Source organism: Lytechinus variegatus, chromosome 1 (genome assembly GCF_018143015.1).
Source record: "Lytechinus variegatus isolate NC3 chromosome 1, Lvar_3.0, whole genome shotgun sequence".
NCBI classification, from domain to species: domain Eukaryota; kingdom Metazoa; phylum Echinodermata; class Echinoidea; order Temnopleuroida; family Toxopneustidae; genus Lytechinus; species Lytechinus variegatus.
In genome coordinates, this window is record NC_054740.1 from 72,039,782 (window position 1) to 72,060,655 (window position 20,874).

Consider the following 20,874-nt stretch of genomic DNA (forward strand, 5'->3'; position numbering starts at 1 on the left):
TAGCCTGTTGTAGCAGCAGCTGGTGATCCGTTCTATAAAATCACATCAGAGGCTCTCTTGGTTACTCAGACGCTAGTGAAGGTTATTAGACCACTGGGTATGTATGGATCACTTAATTTATTCATACATGTATAGTGATCAAGCGATTGTTGAATAGAATGTCTGACTGATGGATTGAATTAGTGTGTGATAGAATGGTCAATTGGTTGTAAGATTGATTGATTGATGTTATAATTGATTGATTACGTGACCGTTTATGATTTGCAATGACCACATCACATTAAGAACATAATGATACTACCAAATCATCAGGGCTCAAAAGCCAATTTGAATAATTGTTTCCATGTTTGTTATCACAAATGGCAAAGTTACCATAGAAATAAGTTTCGATACAATTTGCCCACGCATTTACTATTTCCTGTACATATACATTTTGGGGATCTTCTTTTAAACCAGATTTTGATTGTACAGAACCCAGCTAATATATCTCAATCAATTTCCAGGTCATGAGATATAATTGGATTTCTTTTGCTTAAAAACAATGTTTGTTTTATTACTAGTAAAAGAAAATTTCTTTATATTTTGTTGTATTTCATTTCAGAGAAAGACAATGGTTTTGACTTCACACCGTTTGTCCTTGACCTGTACGGCTGCACACTGACTCGTCTTAAGGCAGCAGACATTGACCAAGAGGTCAAGGAAAGGGCAATCTCATGCATGTAAGTGCATTGACATCTCCATTTCATGATCTTGTATTTGTGTTTTCTTGTTGTCTGGGAAGAATTAGGACAAAGGCATCATTTATTAATGATAGGCTTTACTATGCATTAAGGATGTATGCTCATTGAATATAGGCTGTCGTTTTTGGTGCCAATGGATTGTATTCTGATAATCAAACCTAGATTTAATCCCAGTCTAAACTAGAAATTTCAACTTCTATGGAATGCTGGGCTTCATCATATTTCTTCTATATTCGTGGCGATTATAATCAAAACTCATTATATTTTGTATGTTCATATTCTTCCAATTTCAGGACTCAAGTAATTCTGTGATCACTTTTTGCAGCAGGATAAGAATTATTCTTAGTTGGTGAATGAGTTGATAATTGGCACTCCATAAAAGTGTGGTCTAAGTTATCACAGGTTTAACTAAAGTTTGAGGCTATCAGAATACCATCTAATACATGTATGTTTCATTTGATATAACTTGAACATATTCTCCGATGTGTTGAACTTGAAATATGTTTTCCACTAATCACAAAGTGATTATAGTAATAATTTGATATACATTTCCTGCATAAGGCATACTGCATTATGATGTAATGGATAATGGAATGTAATAGGAAAGTAAGGAAGGTGAAAATTTATCATAAGAACTAAATATGTGACTGTATACACCAGCACTTAACGGTAACCTTTTGTTCTCCTCCCTTATTTACATGTATTTTTCTAATCAGGGGGCAGATCATCTGTAATCTTGGTGATCATCTGAAGTCTGAGTTGTCAACTTGCTTGCCGATATTCTTAGACCGTCTACGGAATGAAATCACCAGGTTGACCACGGTCAAAGCGCTTACTCTTATAGCCAGCTCACCCCTTGAAGTTGATCTTTCTCCCATATTGGTAAGCTTAATACATTTTCTTGTTACTTGCTTATCTTAAATTATCAAGCTCCTCCCTCTGGAAAGATTTTTTCATGGTTTGAAAATCTGAAATAAAGACTGCCTTCTTTTAGTATTTTGAAAAGAAATATTTTCAATGTTTTTATCTTCTTCAGTGTAAGTATGATTTTTTTTCATATTAGGCATTGCAAGTACTTGACGAATTGGATACAATGATATTCTTTCATATTTATGTTGACAAATAGATTTTCAATATTATCATGTAGATGTATATACATACATTACTCATTGATCATGAGTGTCTTTCATGATGTCACACTCGTTTCTGATTACTTGATACATGATTTATTATTTTATAACAATATATGTTTCATTTGTTGACAGGGGCAAGGTGTACCAATCTTGGCATCCTTCCTGCGTAAAAATCACAGAGCTCTCAAATTGGCAACCCTCTCGTCTCTCAACATACTCATCAGAAATTATGGTAAGTCGAATGGTCCCTCCCCAACAATGCACATTCATTCATTTTGAGAAAGATGATAAATCTGATGTGACGAAATACCTCAATTGAAATTTCTGATGAACTTTTACTCAACTATCAATTTCAGTCATAGAAATATTTACCAATTCAATCGATGATTGGTACTGTATGGTTGCGGTGAGTTTTGTTCTAGTAATGATCATAAGTCCCTGTCATGCCAACATAGTAATACTACAAGGTCAATATTTCTTCACCTGGCAAGGTGGCTAAGTGGTAGCATCCTACCTGGGTGGAGAGTAGCAAAATGAGGAGTGATGCCTTGCCAATGGATGCTAGGCTACAGTGGAATTCGGACACATGACCCTCTACACCACAAAATATTCAAGTGGCTTGAAAATGAAAAGGCATGATCTTTGACCTGAGTTTTTCTTTGTGCTGGTTATTTTTCAGGTCCCTCTCTGACCAGTACAATGATGGATGGGATCATGACAGAGCTCCCTCCGCTCATCAATGAGAGTGACCTTCACATCTCACAGTTGACCCTTAACCTCTTGACCTCTCTGTGCGAGATCCACCCGTCTAGTATGTCAAAGATCTACGACCACATCCTCGTTGAGATCCTTGTTCTGGTCAGGTCTCCGCTTCTTCAAGGTAACCCCTTTTCCATCACAATCACAGTAGATTTTCATATCAAGGGAGCATTTTATCAACATTTATATCCGACAATTAACAGATCTGACAACTTTCCTTGATTTTGATTGGCTGAGAAGCACAGTTACTAAGATAACTGTCGAATCAAACGTCCGACAAGTCCTTTCATGAAACGGACCCCAGGCATCTTCTCAAAAGTCAGAGCTGTCTTTCCAGCAGGGATCCTGCAAATAGCTTTTCAGTTCAAATTATCACAGTCACTATAGGAAAAATCAAATGGAGACTACAATGAAAAGATTACTTATAGCAAGGTTCCTGCTGTGAGTGGCTTCACAGACTTTTGACAAGTTGCCTTAATGTGTTTTTTTTTATAAATGTAATTGTATCATTTCACTATTGTATATTTGTCAAAATTACATAATTTCATTGTTATTTATTAGTATATTCCTTTGTATTTTACCTCGGTTAAATATTTTGTCTATTCTTGTTTATTGTTTCTCTGGGGGTGTTTTTACAAAGGTTCAAGTTTGACCTTAACGCATACTTAAAATCCCAGTTGTGTGGTAAAATCATTTTCAGAAGACAACTTTGTGTCAATCAATGATGTGTAGGCACTTAAGAATGACTTTAAGTCATACTTAATTCTTTGTGGAAAAACCCCTCTGGTTGCTTCACAATGTACTACCCATTCATTCTTGTAGTTTACCATCATGGATGCATGAATTCTTCTGAGCTCACCTCCCTTCTTTGTTTTATTTTATATCTCATTATAGGTGGTGCCCTCAATGCCATGTTAGATTTCTTTAAGGCTCTAGTCTTGACCAAGACCGCTAAGATGGGATTCCAAGATCTCCTAGGACTACTGACTGCTCCTGTCTACAGCCCCACGGAGGCTACCCAACCATCTAGCACACCCTACGCAGTTCACAAACAGGTAAATGTGTGGATGCGACTGTGAATTATGTTAGTTCATGAAGCTGCCCAAGCTCTGCTCAGTAATAGGCATTATCATGTGCCATCTATATAGATATGATATATTTCAAGAAGTGCTGCTATTATTACATTTGTTTTAGCTTGAGCTGTCGTTACCAGTGCATTCAAGGAATTAATCCTATCGGGTACCCATGCACATTACCTGGGTTGAGTGTATTTGGGTAAATTTCTTGCTGAAGGAAAACATGCCATGGCTAGCGTTCAAATCCATGACCCTCTGATCGAAAGATGATTGTCGGAACCACCACACCATCAGGATTTCGTTCTTATATAGAGCCTTATGCTTACTTTATCTGAAGTCCCCAATTCACTCTACAGTAATGAAACCTGAATGCTATCATCCACATGTTTCTTTGATTTTTTTTTCTTGTGACATGATGAATTTAACCTTTTTGAAATCTTGATTGCTTTGCAGGCTTTCCATTCAATTGCAAAGTGTGTTGCCGTTTTAACGATTTCCTGTGCAAACCAAGGATCAGCGGTTGTTGTTCAGTTTGTAAATGATATAAAGGTGAGGCTGAATATCTACAAATATATTTCTAATGTACTTTTTGTTAGTGTATATGATTGCTTTTTAGACTTTTTTTGTTTTGCATTTATTATTTATTTTGTTTGATATGTGTGCATTTCTATCCATTGATGCTATATTTAAGTTATTATATACATTTAATGAAGCAACTGTATTTCTGTGATTGCTTTTTTGAAAAACATATAATTATTCACACTTTGTTGCATGGGGGGGGGGGTTAATTACTTGCTCTGCATGAAGAATCAAACAACTCATACCTCTCTTTCACAATGAGTACATTTAAAAACAAATCGTGTGTACCAACTAAAGTATTTATGGATAGTTCAGACAGTATAGCAGAGCTGCCAAGTAGTACTGATTTTCAGTATTTAGTACTGAAAAATGAGAAGAATACTGTTAGTTTCATGTAAAATACTGATTTCTTAAGTTTCAGCTTTACATGTGGTCCTTTGGTATTCTTTGAAAATACTGATTTCCTTACCGAAATACTGATTTTCAGCTTTAAAAATACTGAAATATTCTTTTTCTGGTTGGCAGGTGGGTGTTTCATAAAGCTGTTCGTAAAGATACGAACGACTTTACGCACGACTGGAACATGTTCTTAGGTCATAACTCAATTACACAGTGATATCACATAGCACAAGAAGGGATCACCAGTCGTGCGTAAAGTCGTTCGTATCTTACGAACAGCTTTATGAAACACCTACCAGCTCTGGTATAGCCCCTATTCATAAAAATAGTTAAATCTCCATGGGGTATTACCCCCTACCTAAGTTTTTGAAGCAAGTATGCATGCGCATTAAATAATGACCCGATTGTATGTAAAAAATGCACATACTTTGGTAATATCCACTTATTTTCCCTCATTTTGTGCACTTTAAATATAAGAGTGTAAGTGATAATATCCTCTTAGTTTTACTTCTTACGTGAATTGGATTATAATACCTTTGAATTTCATAACCTTTTTATTTAATTTTTATTTCAGAATTCTGAATCAACCGATTCTATCAGATTGTTTGCTTTACTGGCCCTTGGAGAGATTGGAAAACATGTGTAAGTTTCTGCTCAAAGAGAAACAGTTCTAGGAAGATGAGAATTAAGATGATAATAGCTCTCACGAAAAGAGTGCACGATAAGGATATTTCATAAAAAACAATGTACAGCAGTCTTCTTTTGGTGTCTTGTGCATCGATTTCATGTCAATTAATGAATAGTCAGAAATAGACATTGGAGAAAAATAGTCTTATATTATCAATCAATTTACAAATATCCTCTGTCTTGATGAACCTGCAGTGTGTATTAACAGGGCTACTTTTATAAATCATAATACATACAATGCACTAAAGGTCCCTTAAAAATTTGCTTAAAGTCATTATGTAGCATATTGCAAATGATGGAACAATTAAATGTAGTAGATTGATTTATGATTTCCATTGTAAGAAGCAAACCCTTCATTGATTTCAAATCTCAAGACTTATTGATCTTAGGAGCTAAAGTTGTCTAGCAGTAGCCCCTGAGCCTCTGTATGACTGTTACAAACATTCCTTCTGTTTATGCAGAGATTTGAGTGGTCAAGCTGAGCTTCAGAAGGTCATTGTAGAATCTTTCTCATCGCCTTGTGAAGAGGTCAAATCGGCTGCTTCGTATGCCCTTGGTAAGATATTATCATAGTAATTCATTCATTATGCCACCTTCGGTAAGATTGCTGATATTATCATGGTTATTCAATATTTCATCATCTTGAATGTGATATTAGGAAAAAATCACATGAAAGGGGGAAAAGACAACAAGATACAAAATAACCTAGGGAGTGTTTCATGAAAGGTCAGTTTGTATTTTCCAACAGTTGACATAGTAACAGTCAGACCCCCATGCTTCTCCTCCACTCAGAACCAAGGAAAGTTACCAGGGGCCCGTCTTACAAAGAGTTACGATTGATCCAGTCAGTCGTAACTCTATGGAAATCATAATGTTTATACAGGAAATTTGCAAAATGTCCATTGTCAACAAAGGCGAACACACCATGTGGTCAAGAAATCAATGAATTTATGGATATACATTCATATCTAGAATTGTTTTTGAGCAAACATGCATTTTATATGTTTACTTTGCTGGCTTTCCATAGTTGCAATTGATTGGATCAATCACAACTCTTTGTAAGGTGGGCCCTGATCTGACAGCTTGACAACAAATGTTGATAAAATACTCCTTTGTTGACTATTGGAAAGCTCCCTATTTGGGGCAAAGAAGAGGGGAAAATAGTTGGCAACAGAGTGAAATGTTACGGTAAACAATATCAGATTGAGAATAAATAATAAATTTCTGTTTCTATATGTTTTTAATCAGTAATGACAGGCATGAAATATATTGCAACAACCACCAGAGTAAAATATGTGATGCTGAGCAAAAAGAGCACAAGCCAAAGTTGGAAAAAAGGTCCTCTTTTTCCCAGGACAAGTTATATTTAACCCTCTTTCTTTCCTCTCCCGTGGAATTTTATTTCATGAAATCATGTGACAATATAATTACTTGTACAAAGAATTAGTCAAAAAGTGTAGAAAAATATTACAAAGCTGAATTCGCAAACATGTATATTAAATCTGTTTTTTGTTCTTCTATTTTCTTCTTTTCTTTCTAATAATTAATTTCCTTCCAGGTAATGTTAGTGTAGGCAACCTTCCCAAGTACCTTCCATTTGTTCTACATGAAATAGAGACGCAGCAGAAAAGACAGTACCTCCTACTACACTCTCTTAAGGAGGTAAAATATTCTTCTTATCATACTCCAAAAAACTTGGCATTTGCAATAGGGGCATTGTATAGAAAGATGGCTCAGAGAATCCATGCCCTAATCAAATAAACCAAAGATTAATAATCCCCCTTAATGAACACACATATCTGCCATGTTTTTTTTTACTGTTGGTATTGATGACAGCCTATCAATTGTGTGAGCAAATTATTCCTTATTCCAGCACCAATTTGGAGCTACTATTATTATCGCCAAATCATCGAGTATGGTGAAGGGGGGGGGGTTATATCACATTGTCTTGATTTTATAAACCACCCCCACATCCAACCCCATGCACCTCTAAAATAAACTCATAAAATTGTTTACTCATATCATATACTCAATTTAAACGCACCAGCAGTAAATTTCAACAAAGTTAATAATATCACCGCAATCACTCCAACGAAACCGACTCCTGAACGTCCAAAAACACATCCAGTGCTCCCAATGAAACACCATTCATTGGATGGACAGGAGCCAGTCTCGCCGGAGAAACTGCGGGGAAATGCATTATAAAAAACAATACTCATCTAATATATGACAAGCCAGCTTTTAGTTTTCCAATAAATCTATGAACTCCTTCATCGACCAGGTGTAGACCATCATTCCTGAATAGTGAAACACCTTTATGAGTTATTGAATGTGTTATGACCTTACCATCATATCTGGAAGCCAAGGACCAACCATACCTGTTCGTAGCCCTCCGTTTCTAGTCCAACTTGCCCTGCTCATCTGGGGGAGCACAGTCATATCATACCCGCTCGAAAATGTCTGACCATACTAGCTGAAAACTGCCCATATTGGAGTCGAAAAGTGTATAAGCTTCACAGGTGAGCTCTCTCCTCGAAAGGGACTTAATGTCATTTGTCCGTACGTGCATCACGATAACTGATGGATTTGGCTCACGGCGTTTGATGCTTTCTACCCAGTCCATTACTCTGCCCAAACGGAGACCCCTCCTCCCACACTAACATGGATCAACGAGAGTGCTACATAAGTGGTCATGAAAGCACAGATTTGGGGTTGATAAGGAAAATCTAGTGTGAGATACAAAACTTGTCTTATGAGATATTCAGGATCTACAAACAAATCAACTTCGTTTGTACGATAGTAACAAAAATACTTCTAATTTTCTCTTGAAGGAGTTGATGGAAGGGGCCTGTTGAATATCTTTGTGGAGAGAGTTCCAAAATTTGGGGGCTGTGAAAATGAAAGTACTTTGAGCAAAAATAGTTCTTAGCATTTGCAGATGAAAGTGATCGCCATGTCTGGTGGGATATTTATGATAAATATTATATTAACTATCTAGACCTATTTACTGGTTGAGGGGCCGGGCAAGGCTTGTCCCTGGTTACAAAGCTTCATACCGTGTCCCTTCCTTTGACAGCGGGACTACCTGTGTTCATAAATACAGGCCTTACCTCGTGAGCTCTTGCCTCAGTTAAAGGCGAAGCAGACGCCCCGACTAGCCGTGCCAGGTCCACCAGGCCTTTTTCCACTGCCAAGAAAAGACCTTTTGCACCAAAGTCCCCCCTGTTTTGCTGATGTGGTGCATGGGCCAGCTGCGCTTGCTCAAGTGTAGCTATCTTGGGCCATGCCATCAGACCCCCATATCTTCACCCACGGCTCGTCCATCACTCCCCATTTCACAATTAGAAAGGGAAGGAACAAACTGACCGTTCGCATTGTCTTGTTTCTCCGCCGTCACTGGCACTGCTACCCTGACGAAGCGGAGTTGAAGTAGGCCTCGGCAACCGTCCTCTCTGGTGCCTCAGCCCCTGCCTTTTTTGACTGTATACATTAGTGTATAACATTCCAAACATTTTGTTTCAAGTGCTACAGCTTGAGATACCTTGATACTCTTTTTCATTGAGTTCAAGAACGTGGAGTCCTGCCAAGCTTGTAACTCTACTCAAAGCAACATAATCGCTATGGGGAAATGTTAATGTCAATCACCACCTTATTCATTGTATCTCCTTGAGACTTGTGAAGTGTCTTTGCTGCAGCTGGCCTGAGTAGAAAGTGAGTTCTGATCACTGGGATATGGCATCAGCAGGAAAGTACACTTGGCAGCAAATATGGGTGTCCATTTTTTTTGTTGATTCCTTGGTGAAAGTATGATTTGAATTGTGCTCTTGTTTACCTTCCAATTTATGGACTGTCAAATTGCTCCCAGATTATACTTGGGATGGACACGGCATTGGGTGACAAGGAAAGTACACTTGGCAGCAAATATGGGTGTCCATTTTTTTATGATTCCTTGGTAAAAGTATGATTTGAATCGTTTTCTTGTTTGTCTTGCAATTCGTGGTAGTGTATCTTCTTTACAACACAGAACAATTGGTGAGTCCATCATCAACATCCTGAGACTCCATGACTGAATTATCCTGAAAAAAGAAATCTTCACTTCCACCTACACTGCACAGAGCTGTATCTTAGTGTGTTTCTTCCAGTTTTTCCAGTTCTTTATAAAACTTTGCTTTAGCTTTATTCGAATTTTGCCACTGAATTGTGGAGTCTTGTAATTGCCTCTTCTACTCTATTTACTAGTATACATGAATCAATTTCTTCAGTTGTTCAGGTGATGGTATCTTGAGCTGTTTGTGGAGATCATATTTGGGCTTTCATTCTTGCTACAACTCCACTAAGTTGGAGTGTGCATGACCTCATGTTTCTATAGGAATCCATCTTAAGCTGAAATAAAATGACAACACATTAGTCACATAAAGGCACTGTATAAAGAGGCAGATTCAATTTTCAATGGATCTTTTTTCTGTCGATGCATTAATTATATGATCTATTTCAACTTTCCTTGAGGTTGGGTACATGTAAGCATAATATGCATAATTGGCTTTCTGAAATAAATAAAATGAACAGCATTAACGAGAGTGGCTAAATGTTGACCTGTGAAAATTAAAGTGAACAATAAAGCTCCTTTCACAATTGAAAGTCAAAAGAATCTCTGGTCTCATGTACGAAGAGACACGAGGTGTACTGAAAGGCTTCTTGTATGCAAAATATATCGTGACCAAATGATCGCAAACGATCTAACAAGCAATTGTGAAAGCCCCACCTGATAAAGCTGCTTAAAATGCTTAAATGCAGCAATTAATAGAAGAATACATGTATGAGTAATTCTTTCAATAATTTTCAGCGTTGAAATCCGTTTTTGGTAGCAGTGCAGATGAGGGCTAGTAGATGATTTTGATAATGTACTGCCACAATTAGCCTGTTGTTTTATTCTTAAAAAAGCATGTTCATTTGAAAACACAAGATTTAAAACACTAAACATGAAAATAGTAAAAAGGTATGCACATCAACAGAACAAAGAAGAATAATCTTTGGGCCAGATGAGCTAAAAACTAAGGTCTTTTATATGTTTGTAAGGGTGTGAGTTGTTGGTGTTGATGTTGAGCTGTGAGAACGACAGTAATTTAATCTTGTGCATCTTTGTTTCTTACCATGGCATTTATCTCCTTGTACATACCATTATACATGTACATGTATGTGTTTTCATTGTTCATCTTCATACATGTACATTTAAAAGATTGGGCTCTATCAAGTGTTACTGGTTACAATTAACTTAATAGTGGAGCTTGCATCCTATGATGATACATATACCTCATTCTCTATCAAATTCCTTTCTGGCCAATATTCAAGCGAGTGCGAAATGTGCTTAAGTAATTGAAGTTTATGGTTGTAGTCCCATCTCATATGATTTAATTTCTTCTCTTTTTTTCATCTTTATCTTTCAGATCATCTCATGTCAAAGTAGTTCACAGGCCGGTGTTGATGGTCTGAAACCATTTGTTGAAACAATCTGGTGAGTTACACAACAAAACATATAAGAAGCGACATGGTAAAGTTCTGTTATTTTTGTTTATGGTTGTCTTCTTTCACTTTATTATTTTTTATCCAAACCGTTATATAGCTTCGACATAACAGTTTATTGTCATTGATTCTGTTGTGTAATGGTTTTGCCTATTTTTTATTTAATTGCGTTTTTTTTTTTTGGGGGGGGGACAAAGAGTATACTTGTGTAACTTACAACTGGTTATGAAACCTCAGTACACATCTCACAGGGCAATTTTGTCCAATGTACGATCTGTATATTTTATCGATTTGCATCTTTAAAGTCTAAGTCTTTTAAGTCTTCCCTGATGTGTGAAACAAAGTTTAATCATCATTAAAATTATCTGAAGCATCTAAAAATAAATTGCAAGTGAATTTTAGGATTGAAACTCAATCTGGGGCCTGTTTCATAAAGGACTTGCAACTGTTGTAACTTTGCCATAATGGCAACTACAATGGTAACGAGGCTCAGCAGCCAATTATAATCAAGGTTACCATGGTAGTTGGCATAATGGTAAAGTTACAACAGTTGCAGTTCCTTTATGAAACATGCCCCTAAATTCTTGCAATTAATCATAGATAAGTAATGGCGTGATGGTTTGATTCTTAGAACAGAGAGTGAATTGATTGTCCATGTTTGAAGTTGATCCATCAGTCGCAAATGTACGATTGATTGCACACAAGGTGTATTTATCTTCCACATATTGATATGATAGGATGATATCTGCTATCAATTATAGTTTTTATGGCCCATATTCTGAAGTCGGGTTTAACTTAAACTCAGGTTTAAAGTTGTGGTTTAAGTATGGGAAGCCAAAAGTATCAATTTTATTTAATTTGTATGTTTTTATGTTAATTTTGCTCTTTCCTGATTCATTGATGGTGAAGACAATAATCTATTTATACTTCCTTGACAATTATGAATGATTTGAGAGCCTAATGAGCTAAAATATGATACCTCTACCATTAGTGATTTATGTAACAATTGGCTATCCATACTTAAACCACAACTTTAAACCCGAGTTTAAGTTAAACCTGCTATCCGAATATGGGCCATTGTGTTTGTGTCACACCTCCCATTGGTGCCTTCAGGTCAATGTTATTCCATCATTGTGAATGCCCGGAGGAAGGAACAAGAAATGTAGTTTCAGAGTGTTTGGGAAAGCTTACCCTCATAAATCCCGAGCAGCTGCTACCAATGTTAAAGGTAAGAAATAGATTCCAAATCGCTTTGCCATCAATTATCTATTATTGTTTCACTAGCCTGATGAAGAGTTCGATCACTTATCGGGCTGAATTGTAACATCGTGATATCGATCCTTATAGATTGTTGGGTGAGAGCTATCATTTGAGCAGTTTTTATTTGGCCTGACATGCAAAAGTTGATAATTGATGCTGCATTTAGTTACTGTTCCATGTTGTTCAAGGGTATTTCATAAAGCTATTTGTATATTTTAAAGTAACTTTATGAATTATTTGAATATGAAATGCCAAAAGTTTTCTGATTTTTAAACATTGTTTGACAATATTTCAAATTAGTTTATTTCATAATTTTGTAATATATATCAAAATATTGTATATAAACATTGACAAATATAGCATTGATGGTACAAAAAAATGTTTGTTTACAGTAGAAATTGTTTTCAACATATTTATATTTCCACATCAGGAAGGTTTCCTAATAGATGAGGCTTGTGATAGGGTTGCTGTTTGTTCAAAATGATGTTTGGATTAGAATGAGTGTTAGGGTAAGGATTGTTGGTGAAGCAGAAGCCATAGAACCTGCCGATAACATGCACACTGTTTGTATCCATGTTTATTTTTACCAGAAAAATTTGAAATCTGATTCAGCTTACACAAGGAATACTGTAATCACAGCGGTCAAGTTCACAATCTCAGATCAGGTAAGCAATACTCAGTGTGTCATGTCAATAAAAGTATCAATTAAAGTAAATGCAGCGTTTATATGCCTCAGCCCTCTGTAGGTGGTAACCAGAGGCATTTTTTTTCTGGTCGTCGATCCATCATAGTCTGTTTACTTGATATCATGATAACTAAAAAAATCATTTTCAAGCTTGGTCCAAGTATGCTTAAAGGAGAAATATATTGATTATGAATGTGGTCTTATTATATATCAATGGAAAGGTAATGATGTGGGGATCATCAGTGGGTCATTCAAAAATACCGAAAATAATACAAAAAGGTGAAAATCGCCGATTAAAAAACGCTAAAATGCCCCTCCGAAATATGCCTCGCATCGGTCTCTGAATTGACTGGAATTTGATGACGTCACTGTCTGTACGAGAGGCGTGATTGGCTCTCCCACGTGAAGCTCCACTTGCATGCAAAACCTGTTGCGTGGGTACGTTTTCTCCACACTGTCACTGAATACTTCTATCACGAAATGAAAGAAAACCCAGAATTTTATCTAGATTTGGATTTTCAAATTGATGATTTTAAAGATGAAGAGAATGATGATGAAGTGAACAACACAGTGAGGTAGTTGGAGGTAAATAATGGGGGAACAATGCCGATGATTATGATGAAAATTCAACTTGCCTGACGATCACAAGTAAAGTCATGTACATGCCGATTCGCTACTAACTCATGCAGCTGCTGCTACAAGTGGTAGCTATACGTACACCGCGCGGGCCAAATTAAATCCATGAAAATGAATAACCACATCAGAGAGAGTCTATCATAAGAAGGAAAATAATGATATAACTGTACTTACAAACAAGTGAATAATCCGAATTAACCTGAAAGCAAATCAACTCAACGAATAGCAGCAGACGATATGCACCGACCATAAACTTCATGTGGCTGGGATAGATTGTCACTCGTTCTGTTAGATGTAATTTGTAACTCATTAATTTGACAAAATTACGAAACTCGGGGAATTATTTTTATATATAAAAATATAGTAACATCTCTTATTATTTTTTTGTATTACGATAAAACCTCTTTTGAAGGAAAACGTTGAGATAAACTAAAATTACTTTTAAATCCCCCCCCCCAACATGCGTAGCTTGTATGTCATTGCAAACAAACCATCGCAAACATGCACGTATTCCTTTCTTGCTGATTGAGAGCTGTGCAACACGTGCATAGATCTATTCTCTCAGTCTCAGCCAAGGCGAGCAAACAATACGGCATGTGTTGTTGTGATGGTTTGTTTACGATCACATAATGCTACGCATGATGGGATGATCTTTTACATCTAATTTTAATTTACCCCAACGTTTTCCTTCCAAACAGGTTTTATCATAATTCAAAAAATGATAAGAGATGTTACTATATTTTTATATAGAATAATAATTCCCCGAGTTTCGTAATTTTGTCAAATTAATGAGATAAAAGTTACTAACAGAACGAGTGACAATCTATCCAGTCACATGAAGTTTATCGTCAGTGTATATGCCATATCGTCTGGTACTATTCGTTGAGTTGATTTGCCTTCAGGTTCGGATTATTCACATGTTTGTAAGTACAGTTACATCATTTTCCTTATGATAGACTGTCTGGATGTGGTTATTCATGTTCAGCATGAATTCAATTTGGCCCGCGCGGTGTAGCTAGCACTTCCAGCAGCATTAATTGGTAGCGAATCGGTATGTACATGACTTTACTTGTGATTGTGTTGCAAGTTGAATTTTCATCATCATCATCATCGGCGTAATTCCCCCAATTTACCTCCAACTACGTCACTGTGTTGTTTCACTTCATCATCATTCTCTTCATCTCAAAATCATCAATTTGAAAATCCAAATCTAGATAAAATTCTGGGTTTTCTTTCGATCATTTCGGGATCGAAGTATTCAGTGACAATGTGGAGAAAATGTACCCTTGCAACAGGTTTTGCATGCAAGTGGAGCTTCACGTGGGAGAGCCAATCACGCCTCTCGTACAGACAGTGACGTCATAAAAAAATCCCAATTTCGCGGACGTAATTCTGCGTGTTTGAAGCATTCAGAGAGAGAACTTTAAACTATCAATTAACTGAGTTTCATCCGTCTCTATGATAAATGATGTACACCATCGTGTTCTCCTTATTTTCTCCTTTATTGTGATATATGATTCTCCAGTTTTACGATTTTCAATATATTTCTACTTTAATGCTTATAGCAATGACAATAATCTTTGTTGGACGATGTCAGAAGACGAAGGTTGCATAGGTCACTGCATATATATTGTTTTTGCGATAAATAAAGAACCATTTGAGGGTTCGACTTCAAACATGGCTCATGTATTATGGAGGTTTGATGTAGTGATTAGACTTTGGGGTCATGAGGTCAAAGGTCACAGAGGTCATTTAATTTAATGAAATATCTTTTTGTCATGATAACTGAAGAAGTGTTCAAGGGATCAACTTTTTTACAACATTTGGGGCCCGTCTTAAAAAGAGTCACGATTGATCTGATTAATCGCAACTATAGAGAGCCGGCAAAGTCAACATTTATGCATGTTTGTTCAAAAATTTTGTCTAGATATGATGTATATTCATAGATTCATTGACTTCTTCACAACTTGGTGTGTTCTCCTTTGTTTACAAAGGATACTTTGCAAATTTCTTGTTGAAAAAAATATGGCACTGATGGATTTCCATAGAGTTACGATTGATTGGATCAATCGTAACTCTTTGTAAGATGGGGCCCAGAAGTGATATATATTCAATATTTTCTATTCATTGAAGTTGAAATATTGTGCTTACAATGTTGTTGTTATCATGGAATGCAGCCTTAGTGACTTCCTTTTCTTTGACAGCCTCAAGCCATAGACCCGTTGCTGAAGGCATGCATCGCAGAGTTCTTACAAACCATGCAGGATCCCGATCTTAACGTCAGACGGGTGTCTCTGGTTACCTTCAATTCAGCAGCACACAACAAACCAACACTCATAAGAGATCTACTAGAAACAATCCTACCACATCTCTACAATGAAACAAAAGTCAAGGTAGGATACAATCCGCAGGCGTTTCATCAACATATTTTGTCTGATCTGACATTTTACTTGGTTTTTATTGGCTGAGAATCGTAGGTGACAGTCTTTTACTGTTTGAGCTGCCAGATGACAAATAATTGTTAGTGCTAACAACTCCCAGTCCTCTTGGGAATTATAATTGATAGTTCAGAATTATTACCCCAAAGTCCTGGTTGAAGAATAGATATTAGGGTTTATTTTCTTTCTCTTAGTATTTCAATCACTTTATCAAGTTGAATTCAATATCATTGTGCCATTGGAGAGAGAATTTTATGGTTTTTTATTTGTCTTTTCTTTTGTTTAGACTATTTTGATAAGTAGGTGAATTCCAAGCTTGAAAAGATGCCTAAAACATTCTGTTCTCTGTTTTCTCTGGCTAATTGTTCAAACTTTTTTATTTTGAGCCCAAATAACATTCATATTATACCGGTAGTGTATTATTATTTGTTGATTTAAAGTTCCTTGATAAATAAGTTGATTTTTGCTTTCTTTGTTTTACAGAAAGAGCTGATCCGAGAGGTAGAGATGGGTCCCTTCAAACACACGGTAGATGACGGCTTAGATACAAGAAAGGTAAACTACATGTTAACCATGTATCAGCATGAATGCTTTCCTTATCAGATGAAATTTGTTATCATGATACTCTATGAGGCTACCCCATAGCTTTCCATTATTGATCTTTTGTTATCATATCCCCCTCTTATACCTGTATAATATTCAATTTCTAAGCATCGCATAAACTAAACTTCTAGTCAGTCAATATCTAAATATATCATTCAACTTCTAGTCATGCAATATTTGTATAATTTCTTTTCTTTAAACTTTACTGTTAACCAGGCTTGATAATGCATGTTTCATGTTCATACTTCCTGAGTGATTTTGGCGATTTGATGAATATGACAATTTTTTTCAATCATTTGATAAATTTGTTTTCTTTAACAGGCTGCATTTGAATGTATGTACACATTACTAGAATCATGTCTGGACAGACTGGATATCTTTGAGTTTCTCAATCACTTAGAAGATGGACTCAAGGATCACTATGATGTCAAGGTAAGACGGGGTTATCACTTAGGGTCATTCAGAGTCACTTGGGTCAAACTAGATCACTTGGGGTAATACAGAATTTCTCTGACTTTTACTATGATGTCTGCAGGTTATTGAGAGGTACCAAAACCACTCAGAATCATGACCTTTACTTGGGATAATTGGAGACCCATTTGAGGAATTAAAAAAAGAAGACTTAGTTCATGTATCCACATGGGAGTGGAAATTATCCGAATAGACTTTGGAGTAACAAGGTTAAAAGTTGAAGAGGTAATTATTTTTAAAAATGTCAGAATGTTTAGGCGTGTAATATATTTGTGATCTGGCATGCTGTCAAAAATCTGTGTAGTCTCAAAATGACTTCTGCTTTTGGAATGTCCTGCCCGCAACAGTGGTCTTGACCGAATTGAGTGTCTGTTGTCTCTGGAGCCACCTTTCAAACCAGTCTTCCTTTAGCTCTCCAGTTGAGATGCATCATTTAACCTCATACTATAAGAGGACTGTACTATCAACAGCATAAGGTTGGAAATAATTTGTTTTTGTTTTTTCGTTTCACAGATGCTGACATACTTGATGCTTGTCAGATTGTCAACGCTTAGCCCACATGCAATCTTACAGAGTGAGTCATGACTTGTTTATTCAAGGGAAAAATGGTGATAATGATATTTTGGATTTATATCAAAGTGTTCAAGCCCTTTCATTTGACTCCTAAAAGTGCTTTCGGGCCCAAAATTACTCAAAAAATTGATCTTGATGTACCATTCTGATATTATTCTGTTTTGTAGTCAAAATTTATTTACTTCATGCTATTTTTATTCATTTTTGTCAGTGATATTTATAGATTTGATTTTTAATAAATGTTTTAAACATGATATTAGTTTAATGTATTCAGATCATATAATCCAACAGATTTTGTAACTTCTGCTTGAATGATCTATCATTTGCATATATTACATTTACTCACCCAATGAGTTGTAAACTGTTGAGATTTTGTTTACGAAATGATTTTCGTGTATCCTATCCAGGGCTAGACAGACTAATCGAACCACTGAGAACAACATGTACCACCAAGGTTAAAGCTAACTCAGTTAAGCAGGAGTTTGAGAAACAGGATGAGTTGAAACGATCAGCCATGAGGGTTGTAGCAGCTTTACAGGCTGTTCCAGATAGTGGTGAGACAATAATGAAATTACACTCTCCCCCTAAAAATAATAAAATCATGATTATTATTTATGGTTTTTTTTTTTTTTTTTAGAAAACTGGTTATCATCATCATGATGATGATAATATAGTATAGGATATAGCTTGACTCACCTGGCTTGGTGCAGCACATTGTGGATCATTTTTTGCTTAAGAAAATTACACCATTTCCGGGATCGAACTCGTCATCATCACCATCATCAATCATTATTACCATCATCATCATCATCAATCATCAATCATCAATCAACAATCATCATCAATCATCATCATCTTCATCATCACCATCAGTCATCACTATCAATCATCGTTATTATCATCATCATCATACTTTTGCAATTATGAAATACATCAAATAAATTGTAACATCATATAATGCAACACTGAACATATTGAATGAGCACCCACTAGACTGCCATGGTAAAGATAATAATAGGGTAACTGAATTGACTATTTGACCCTATCCAGTGCATGCTTATTTTTTTTGTTGTATTCTTCATGTCTTTTCCCTGATTTCCTCATCTAATCTCTCGTCGCTATCTCTCCTCACTGTTTATCTCCTATTCTGATCTCTCCTTTGTTTAACTCCTCCTTTTTGCAGACAAGAACATGCTTCTGACCGAGTTCCTGATGCAGATCCGCTCCAGTCCTGAGATGGCTACCATGTTTGACAGTATCCAGAAAGATTCAACTCTCAGTAGCAGCGATTCACTCATGGATACCAGTTAGATGTCATTTATATTTCACTTCTATCAATTTGTAGAATCTATTGATCCAGGTTTTCTTATTCATAGACATACAGATACTCCTCTTTATTGTTTGCCTTAAATCATTTTGGATACCACGCATGGGTGTAATTTGTTTTATTATTTTATCGGCTGGACATTACTAGAAACTCTTATCCTATTCAATGTTGTGAGAAAGCTCTTTTTGCTATTTTTCATGTCACTATCCTTGAGACCTCATTGTTAAAAACCTCACACAAAAACTACACAATAAAGCATAGTGCTACACATTTTTATTATAAGGATATATGATATTCTTGATGATTAAAAAAGGAATTATATGTACTAGCATTTTCTGTAGTGGTACATTAGAGTCCACAAATCCAATTGAATTAATTTCATTTGATTTGATTTTAGAAAAATAGAGTAGACTTGTGTTCTCAAATTTATATAGAGATATGCATAATTTTGAATGCAAACTGCTAAAAGACCTCATGTTTCATGGGAAAAATTATATATTTTCTATTTTATTGTGAGTTATTTGTTTCGTGTTTCTATTGTTATAATTTTTTTCCTGCTTGACCTCATACTTCTCTTAATCATGCAACCACTTTTGTCAGATTAAGAATCTCTCCATGTTTTCTGTATGCTGGTAATCTGGAATTATCCCTAAATATCACATTTCCAAATTTTTACACAACACACACATCTTCTGAATATATTTCTTAATGATAATAGGGAGGAAAGTTTGAGTCTAGGACCCACACCTTTGGTAACCCCAGTTGGAAATTTTTGAAGGATGCATGCATCATGGTATTATGGTGTTTAAACAATTTGTAAAACACAAAGATTAAAATTCATGCATCATGTGTCAGTGCTGACAGCTTTCATGAAATGGTCTTTAGAAGACAGAACTTACAATTAAAATGGCAAGAAACAAAGCATGATTTTTTTTTTTTTTTGGGGGGGGGGAAATCATGCTTGGAACTGTGTCTTTTTGCTTCTTAATCAGCTGCTAGTGCTATGTGTTATAGACACACTATTTCAATCTCATGTTGTAGAAATGTCCAACCTGTTGGCAACTAGCTGGTCATCCTAGAAGAATACAACATTTTACACAGTCCACGTATATGCGGACTCGGTCTCGTATCTGTGTCGTTATAAGCTACTTAAAATCCATCCTTTTGATTGGTTGAGAGGAACTATGTCAGTGGAAATCACAGGCAAAGGTGATTCATGCGACATGCTCCCAAAACTCTTGACTATGTTGTCATTATATTTTCTTGCAGCCAGGCCCTGTAACATAATATTAATGTTTGTGATTGATTATAACTCTTTGTACTAGGTATGTCATAGATTATACAGTTTCACATAAATGTGCGATTGATCTTAACTCTTATGTTACAGGGTTCATTTATATCTTCTTTACATCATATGTATGATTGGTTCATACCAATGTATATGCTTTCTTTGTCTTTTGGTTTTTGTTATGAACATGCCTTCTTGCGTGTACATGTGGAAAGGAATCATGTACCATACTGTTTGTGTATCGTTTTTATATGTAGTGTGATAACTTCAAGTATTGTAAATGTACATTGGTATTTAAAGCAAAAATTTGTATCGTATCTGTGTGTTAAAAAACACATGGGGAAGGGAAAAAATGTCAGATTATCACCATTCATGTTTCATTAGTGAAGTAGTCCTTGATGAATGTATCCTTTTCAGTAGTTTTTTTTTTGGGGGGATGGGGGTGTTTAAAGGTGAAAAGGATGTATGCACAAGTCCTTTATAAATCTACATGCTTTCAGGGGTTGAGCATTGATGGACAGTAACTGTTTGTCATTATAAGGCATTTTGGTTTTGAAAGGCTGGCCAATCGTTAAGTAAGATTTCTAAGTGTCTAATCAGTTTGTAGAGAGTGATGTACAGTATTGAATTGATACATTGGAAAGAATTATTTGTTTAAAAAAAATTGACATTGAATGTTGATATCTTTGATTAGGAATTT

General features: G+C 35.9%; 1 protein-coding gene across 1 annotated transcript in view; it reads left to right on the forward strand.

Moving 5' to 3' along the window:
* The window catches only part of LOC121422008 (cullin-associated NEDD8-dissociated protein 1-like), a 39,350-nt gene extending 20,233 nt beyond the window's left edge, over positions 1-19,117 (forward strand). The window contains exons 16-34 of the mRNA XM_041616814.1: positions 4-97; positions 602-719; positions 1,457-1,622; positions 2,006-2,105; positions 2,553-2,753; positions 3,527-3,687; positions 4,162-4,257; positions 5,261-5,328; positions 5,835-5,929; positions 6,932-7,035; positions 10,818-10,885; positions 12,007-12,121; positions 12,744-12,818; positions 15,679-15,867; positions 16,396-16,467; positions 16,837-16,947; positions 17,500-17,560; positions 17,967-18,113; positions 18,743-19,117. Of these exons, the coding sequence (XP_041472748.1) occupies positions 4-97; positions 602-719; positions 1,457-1,622; positions 2,006-2,105; positions 2,553-2,753; positions 3,527-3,687; positions 4,162-4,257; positions 5,261-5,328; positions 5,835-5,929; positions 6,932-7,035; positions 10,818-10,885; positions 12,007-12,121; positions 12,744-12,818; positions 15,679-15,867; positions 16,396-16,467; positions 16,837-16,947; positions 17,500-17,560; positions 17,967-18,113; positions 18,743-18,870 (2,169 nt within the window). The 3' untranslated portion in view covers positions 18,871-19,117. The remainder of the gene's footprint in view (positions 1-3; positions 98-601; positions 720-1,456; positions 1,623-2,005; positions 2,106-2,552; positions 2,754-3,526; positions 3,688-4,161; positions 4,258-5,260; positions 5,329-5,834; positions 5,930-6,931; positions 7,036-10,817; positions 10,886-12,006; positions 12,122-12,743; positions 12,819-15,678; positions 15,868-16,395; positions 16,468-16,836; positions 16,948-17,499; positions 17,561-17,966; positions 18,114-18,742) is intronic.
* The last annotated feature ends 1,757 nt before the right edge of the window (positions 19,118-20,874 follow it).